An 8271-nucleotide genomic window follows, 5' to 3' on the forward strand; every position below is an offset into this window, starting at 1 on the left:
GATGAATTGCTAATGAGGTAATGAGAATTAAATAAATACAAATATTTTGATTTGGTGGTACTACTTCATACATTTTATTATGGCGCATTTAATTTGCACTTGCTAATTACTTGAGGCTACATTCCCGTTAGTTAATTAGGTAATTAATTATTATAATTAGACGCCCACTTTACTTGCAAATGCAAATTTTATAATTGCATACTTTTCTTAATTTGCAAATATTACTATTAAGCAATGGTTTTAGTGTCCTACAATGCTTTCTTGATTTCACCTTCAAAATTCAACTGCAAATCAATAATAATTAGCTAAATTTGTATAATTCAATTTCATTTAAATTCAAGTTGTCAATTCTTGGTAAAGTGAAAATCGGAAAAGTCTTGTATGCACATTATGAAAACTGCCCATTTTGTATTTGCAAATAAATCGCACGTGTAAACGTTGCCTTTAGTTTTGGACGATATTGAACCAAGATCAGAGTCGATTAGAGCCACAGACGCACCTGCTGATCCCAACTGGTGGAGGACAGACACATGCCATTGGGGCACAGGCTGATGCAAGTGACGCGGTTCTCGTGACCAGACAGTGTGCCTGAAATGGAAAGAAAGAAGAAAAGTCAACAAATCGATATAAGTCAAGTGGCAGTCTGAGCATTAGTCTGCCCAGCCCCATTCCTCATCATGGAATCCGCCAAGTGCAGTACCCACTCCCACTTCCAAATACCAAATACCCAATCCCAAATACCCACCCGTGTGCCGCTGCTTTATTGTGTCCCACGAGTGCACGTTGCCCTCAATGCCGCCGCACATGAGGTAGCGCCCGCTGGTCGATAGAGCTAATGGGCACAAAGAAAATCAGATTAAAACCCCTCAAAAGTCAAGGCGACCAAGAAGGAGAACGAGAATGGTAACAAGAACTATAACCCACCGCACGAAGTGAAGCCCGTGTTCTTCTGGGGCGGCTCATACTGCCCGATTTGCTGGTCCGACCGCAGGTCGTACATGCGCGCCGTCTGATCCTCCGAACAGGAGGCGAACCCATTGCCACTGGGATGGTACTAAAATGGGAAAGAAATAAGAGATATATATTTTTTTTATATATATGAAAACATATTAAAGATATAAATTGGGTATTTTTTTAAAACAGCTTTTATATAGTAACATTATAAAGTATTATATAAGTTCATTAAGACGCATGTTATATTTAACATTTTATGTTAAATTTTAACAGCACACTTTTGGCATAAACTAATTATTGGAATATCACCATACTTTAATATTATTACAATCTGTCTTTAAACAAAGTTTCAATTCTTTTATTTATTGCTAAGCCAGTCTAGAATATTATCATTTCTTTAAGGGCAAATTTAATTAATTCACTTAGTAAAATTATCTAATTAACTTTAAAAATTGAAAAATAGATTACACAAAATTCAAAAAGTAAGAACGATTAAAATAAGTTTTTAAAGAAAATGTGTTTAAATAAAAGAATCCACACGTCTTTTACTTACTTCAAACTTTAAAAATTTGACTGTAAATATATTGAATTTCTTTTGTAAGAACTAAAATTATGCTAAACAGACTGGTAAAAAAATTTTAAATTATACGTTAAATGTAGCTACTTTTTTATGTTTCCTGCCTAAGACATGCTGAATCAACATTGTTTTTCAGACAATCTTTTTACTGCCTTCAGAACATAAAAAAAGTACTCACGCAGACGGAGGCCACATCCATGTCATGGCCAAAGAACATCTGCTTGTGACCCTGTTCACGTACGTCCCACAACTTGGCAGTTTTATCCACAGAGCCGGTGATATAAGTCTTCATATCGGGGGATAACGATAAGCCAGCGATATCTCCAGCATGTCCATTGAAATCCATTGTCTTGACGCCCTTCTCCAGATCCCAATGGCAGCTGTTGGCCAGTAAATAAGTTGCATTTTAAACATTTTAGTGATTTATATGTAATAATAACCCACATTTTCATATCGCCCGAGCCGGTGATCAAATGACCATCGTCCAGGAAACGACAGGAGCTGAGGAATCCCTCGTAGCCCATCAGCTCCTTGACCATCTTGGCCACTCCGGAGGCGTCTCGGTTGTTCACATCGTAGACGGTGCACTGGTTGTCCATTCCTCCGCAGGCCACAAAGTTGCCCGACGGCGAGAAGGCCACCGTCATCACCCATGCGGATCTCAAGGGGATGATCTGCACCTTGTTGGCGGTCCAGGTGTCCCAGATGATCAGTTTGCCATCCAGGGATCCCGTGACGCAGTGACGCGAGTCACCGGCAAAATGCACCGAATTCACCTTGTTGATGTGCCCCTTGAGGATCTTCTTCGAGGAGAAGCGAATCTTGGGCACATCGCCCATGTCGCCGCATTTGTCGGCCAGCGTGCAATCCGCTTTCGCTTTTTGGTCATCCTAACAATTAAAGATGGAAAATACGCATGAAAATCTGTTTGATTACTAAAGTATTCATCTAATATCCTTTCATAAAGGAAATGATCGGATTTTATGTTATGTTATGTTTCAAGGAATTTAAAACATTTATGTTTTTAAATTCTTTTTTTAATCTGTTACGTAATTTTCAACCCAATATTTTAGTTTTGTAATTTAATTTGAATTATTAAATATAGTTTTATTATATGTGTGTATTTAATTTAATTAAGACATTTAAAGGTAATAGTTTATTTGATTAATACTAATTTTTTTTTCTCTTTTTTTGTATGTGCTCATTTTATTTCGTTGCTTTTTTTTTGTGATGTTAGTATATTAATTTGGAAAAAGGCTTTCAAAATAGGTCAGGATTTAATTTGTTTATTTTTTTAGTTAGTGTTATTTAAGTGTTATTATTTTTTAGCATAAACTTTTGTAATTAGGTTAAGTTTTAATCCCTGTTTTTTTTTCTTATCTCATTTCTCATTTTCTCATCTTCTTAGCTTCAAAATTTTGTCAGTTAGTAGTGTGTATCCCAAGGATTTTGTCACCTTAAACTTCTGAATCATGCCATTGATTTCGTCGTAGAGTTTCTGTGTTTCGGCATCAATTTTTGGCATGATTGAGCATTAATTATAGCGAACGGCCGCAATATTTGCAAGAAGAATGCTTTTAGATTTAAACCGCACCGCGTCGCACAATAAACTGAGTGTTAAACAATTTTTTTCGCCTGCTCGTTATGATGTTTTCTTTTTTCCTCATCGGTAATGCAATTAACTAATTGGATTAGCAGTTAAATACAAATATATACAAAGGCAATTTTGGGCGCCAAAAATTAAAATAAAACGTATAAGCGGGCTGCCAACTTAGCAGAATAAATCACATGTTTTACAACACTGAAATGATTAGGGTTACCAGGTCGGCCACAATGAAGGGTTTTGTTTGAACGAGGAAATGCGTTTATATGGCCGAGACGAATCTGGTCCCTCTAATTACACAACTCTCCAGACTCAGCTGTTCGGTCACCTCATTTTTGTTTTCCCTGCTTTTATTTATAACAATTGCCCAAATAAACACATCGCCAGCATGGACGCCAAGTAGGGAACACCATGGAGACGCTGCCATGTGCCAACCAGCTGCAGGAGCACCAGCAGCCGCAGCAGCAGCTCGTGAATCTCAGCATAGACGCGAGTCTGGGCGAGAATGTGGTCAGCATTCCCAAGGAGCTGATCCTCATCTCGCTGGTCTCCCAGGAGCAGTCGCTCTACAATCCCAAGCACCCCAACTACCGGAGCACCAAGACCAAGGATGAGAAGTGGATGGAGATCGGCAGCAATGTGGGCTGGACAGGTAAGTGCATGTCCCAATTGTGATTGCCCCTTCCAAGATGATTCCCAATCCCTTTCCATAGATGTGCAGTGCAAGTCCAAGTGGAAGGCCATGAGGGATCAGTACTGCAGGGAGCTTAAACGCGCCAAAGCCTGCGCCAAAGCCGTCAAGTGGAAGTACTTCAAGGAACTGGACTTCCTGCGTCCATATGCGCTGGCAAGGAAGTAAGTGGGAATGCCAGTAAAGTGACCTAAAAACAAACCCCTATAACTCAAGAAATATATTCAGAAATTATTATCAAGGCTTTTCCGGTCATTCCTAACTAAATGAGATTATAATCTACACTACCTACTTGAGCTTTGAAACACTTTTATATTAATTAACTGTAGATAAAGGTGTATTTTCTAAAGTTTTCTAAATATTGTTATACTGCTACTAAAGTATGGAATCTGATCAAAAGAAATTAGGGCATGAACTAATATTATTCTACCTTTGTTGGTCTAAAAACCCATGTTTGTATATGGCTACTAATGTTTAATTTAAACCTATAACCCTTATATTGACACCTCCAACTAACCGCACTGTTTTCTCTAGTTACAGAGGAAGATCTGCACAGACCGCCAATGGCATAGTCACTACAGCAACACCAATATCGCTGCCCCTGAGCACCTCCTTCAGCAGCAACAGCAGTAGCCAGAACCTCAACCTCTCCGGCAGCATTAAGATTGAAGATGCCAGTGCCACTACGCTGCTGGACAACTGCAGCTTTAGCTCGGCCAATTCAGTTGACAAGAAGCCCGCAGCCACTTTCTTGGCCAGCCATATTGGGGCCGTGTTGCACCAGCAGGAACAGCAATTGCAGTCGCAGCCGGAGAGCAACTGGAACTATCTGACGGATGCGGGAGGCGGTGCTACCCCATCAATCATCGTGGAGTGTGGAACCGCCAACTCAACCACTGTAGTGGACACTCTCTACAACGAGTTGGTGGACTGTGTCAATGCCGCCAATCAGTCAAACTCAACAGCAACAGTTACTTCCACTGTATCCGCCACTTCGGCAGCGCACAATCAATCGACAAATGCCGAAGAGGAGGACGACGATCCCATACACACCTTCCTAAACATGGAGAGCTACTTTGAAAAGGAACTGATCACGCTGATCCAGCAGGAGGACATGATCTACAACTACAGCAACGAGAACTATCGCAATGCAAAGCTCAAGATGGAGGTGTGGGAGGAGATTGCCAGAAAGCTTAAGAAGTCAGGTAAGTTTAATAGACAGAATAGACAGATTGATTCAGATTATTTAACTATTAACTATTTTAGTGAAACAGTGTAGACTGAAGTGGAAGGCTTTAAGGGACCAATATGCACGTGAGCACAAGCGACTAAGAACACTCATGCACATAGACGCCACTTCGCGTTGGAAGCACTACGACTCGCTCAGTTTCCTGCAAAAGTACATACAACAAAAGACGCTGTAAGAGTTGGCATATACCGGCCAAACCGATCATAAATCTTAATCTAAAACCAGACTTAATAATGATTTATTTTTGCCTTTCAGGGATGCCGACTCACAACTTAGCATGCTGTTACCCAAAGGTGACTCGGTACGAGAACTGGAGGATCACATGGGCCACTCCCACTCGCCGCCAACGCAGCAAAACACCTTGGAGTCATCTTCATCGAGTTCCCAGCTCAACATGCCCGCTCTGCCTCATTTGACGGGACCACACAAGGCCGAGCAACAGCAGCAGCAGGAGGATCACCAACACCAGCAGCAGCAGCAACAGGCCAGTGCGTTGTGTGTGGCCTCCTACGATGACATGGACATCGAGAACTACATCAACGGAGATGCACATCATGACGATGAGGAAGAAGATGACGATGATGAGGAGATGGAAACCACAACGGCGGCGGAGCAAACTCCGCAACAACAAGATCAGCATGTTATGAGTTATGAGCACGATGAGGGACCCGTTTATATGGCTGTTCATAGCGTTGGTAGTTCCATGACCAAACAGGAGCAGCTCAGCGAGGGAGCCTCCAGCCTGGATCAGCATCAGCAGCTGCAATCAACTGGAGAATATCAAAAATTGGAGATACAGACGCCTACTACTCCTCGCTACCAGAATGCTGCCACTACCCCTAGCTCCACTTCCACCTCGCGCTATCACTCGGCACCCATTACGCCCAACAAGCCCAGCCATATGGAGTTTCCTCCCAGCAATGGCCACATTTCTGGAGACGATGATGAGGTTGGTGCGTTTTTCAAGGCAGTGGCCATGAAGATACGTAATGCTCGGTTGGAGCCGGTGGCTTTTACCGAACTGCAAATCGATATTCTGCGTGTCATTAACGAGGCACTGAGGAATCACTAGCACCTCCAGTGACCTCTGGCTTCCTAGAGAAGAAGGAGCTTGAGCGGACCATCAACGGTTTCAGGGCGATTTATTGTAGATTTTAAGTGTTATTTCAAAAGTGTTTTTTCTAATTTCTAGACGAGTTGATATTTTTGTAAATTTCTTTTAAATTTGTGCGAAATTTTAATGCGAAAATCAGTTGGTTAAGCAGCTCAAAGGCGAAACTTAAAATGTTACGTGTACATAGACCAAAATCCAACAAAAACGTAAGGAAATAGTGTTTATTAGCTTAGGATGATTCCGGTTTTGACGGAAACGGAACTAAAAATTTGAACTATTATTTAAATAATTGTAACCAAAATCGATTGTAACCAATTCGTACAATGTCAAAGCAAAAAAAAAATATATTTTTAAAGCAACCTTAAATATTGTAAATTACTTTGTGAAATGTAAGTATTATTATTTATAAGAGTTTTAAGTTATTCTTCCTTCTTTTTCCTATGATAATTGCCTGTATTTTTGGCAGTGTATTTTACAAAAGAGCCGCTGAAGAACCCTCCATCCAAATTCTACCTTATACAGCGCATAGAAATCAATGTATTTGGTAGTTATAACTGATAGTTGATGTAGCTTGCTTTCGGGTAAGGTGACCCCCTTCCCAAGACCCGTTCTCAACCAGGAATTCCCCCATTCACCCACATACAACCCCAATCCACACCCAGCATAGTCGATTCCCCCGCAGTTCAACACAAACATTTAGACAAACGACAAAGCGTAGGAGCAGCTGCCTTCGAGTGGAGCACTTGGAGCACAGTCGACTCAACCCCCGGATCCCAGCACTGTATATAGGAGTACGTAGCTCCCCCATGTACACGGACTATATAAATCTGTACACATAAGTAAGCTCTCTGCTCGTGCCACCGAAAATGGTCTCCCTTTTGGCATTGGGCAGAAACCGGTTCGCGTGACGCATCCAATGGGTGCAAGGTTCGAGTGAGACAACCGTAGTGCTGTCCGTATATAAGTCGGAAAACGGGGGCGGTTCCAAAGTTGGAAAACACTGGGTGTGGCCATCCCCGATGGCAGATGGCACCAGCTGCTACCTGCTGCTGTTGCTACTGATTCTGCTACCGCTTCGAAAAATTTATGTAAAAGTGAAAATTTTTTAATAAACATTTTCATTTTCAGGCGGAAGTTCCATTCCGATTGCCGGGGCTAATCAGACGTGGCGCACTTCGGGATCTGGAAATGGGAAATATTTGCCATGGGCTACACGCCTGATTGATTCCTTTACCATGTGGCCATTACCAATGGCCATTGGTTCGGTGGCTCTGGGTTTTGGTTCGGTTAACTCTGTTTGCTCTCGCAAATTAATTTCCATTCTTGGCTAAATGGTTGAGTGCGCGTGTTTTAATTAAAATTATGTGGGTTTGGGTTGCAAATCGATGGGGCAGGTGGATTGATTGGAAGAGCGTGTACCTAGACAATCTTTAAGTATGTATCAGTTTTCTGAGTTTTAAGCTGAAATATTTTTTACTAATTCAAACTTTTTTGACGTTAACGTTTAGAGATGAACATTTTTTTTTTAAATATTTAGTATAATATTATGCATTTATTTTGCTTTTAAATTGGTAATTATTTGGCTTAAATACTTTTCGACATACTTTTTACGTATAAATTAAATTGTGTACCTTATTAAGGTTTGTATAAATTTAATTAGAAGACACTACAAACTTAAAATTACTGAAAGAATAGGAAAGTTCCCTGGTTTTATTTGCAAAATTATATGGCTTAATAAAAATCCACACAGTGACCTATTTTACTGCATTTGTTGAACGATCTTATTAAACTTACAAAAACGTAGTAATCTGCAAAATCTTCAATATTTATATTTTTTTCAATTTATTTTGCAAACGGTTTTATATTATATTTATATCTCCTTCAACTGCCTGTCTTACATTTTTGCATCATTTACTATATCATCATGTTATACTAAACCACTTGCAACTCTTAAAGGCCATTTTCACACCGAGAAGTAAATCCGCAATAATATTTATTCTCACTCACCTTATCACATTACGAACCTTTTTCCCAGCAATTTCCAGGCCACGGAAACTATTTTCGCGGCTCATTTAACGGGTTC

General features: G+C 40.5%; 2 protein-coding genes across 3 annotated transcripts; one reads left to right on the plus strand and one right to left on the minus strand.

Annotated features, from left to right (window-relative positions):
* Window positions 1–50: 50 nt before the first annotated feature.
* LOC108043318 (guanine nucleotide-binding protein subunit beta-2) lies at window positions 51–3127 on the minus strand. The gene is made up of 6 exons (XM_017121975.2): window positions 2988–3127; window positions 1976–2421; window positions 1710–1911; window positions 925–1054; window positions 746–832; window positions 51–588 (listed from the first exon to the last, which is right to left on the minus strand). Exons 1-6 carry the CDS (start codon window positions 3054–3056, stop codon window positions 482–484), a joined length of 1041 nt encoding a protein of 346 aa, XP_016977464.1. The 5' UTR covers window positions 3057–3127; the 3' UTR covers window positions 51–481.
* A 301-nt stretch (window positions 3128–3428) lies between these two features.
* Window positions 3429–6554, plus strand: LOC108043332 (actin cytoskeleton-regulatory complex protein PAN1). 2 transcript variants are annotated; one of them, XM_017121999.2, is made up of 5 exons: window positions 3429–3786; window positions 3848–3989; window positions 4360–5030; window positions 5092–5245; window positions 5330–6554. In XM_017121999.2, exons 1-5 carry the CDS (start codon window positions 3546–3548, stop codon window positions 6144–6146), a joined length of 2025 nt encoding a protein of 674 aa, XP_016977488.2. In that variant the 5' UTR covers window positions 3429–3545; the 3' UTR covers window positions 6147–6554. The 2 variants fall into 2 exon arrangements, with proteins under 2 accessions (XP_016977488.2, XP_016977489.2); XM_017122000.2 differs by having other exon boundaries at window positions 5092–5224.
* The last annotated feature ends 1717 nt before the right edge of the window (window positions 6555–8271 follow it).

This window comes from Drosophila rhopaloa, unplaced genomic scaffold (assembly GCF_018152115.1).
Source record: "Drosophila rhopaloa isolate 14029-0021.01 unplaced genomic scaffold, ASM1815211v1 contig_163, whole genome shotgun sequence".
Taxonomy (NCBI): Eukaryota; Metazoa; Arthropoda; class Insecta; order Diptera; family Drosophilidae; genus Drosophila; species Drosophila rhopaloa.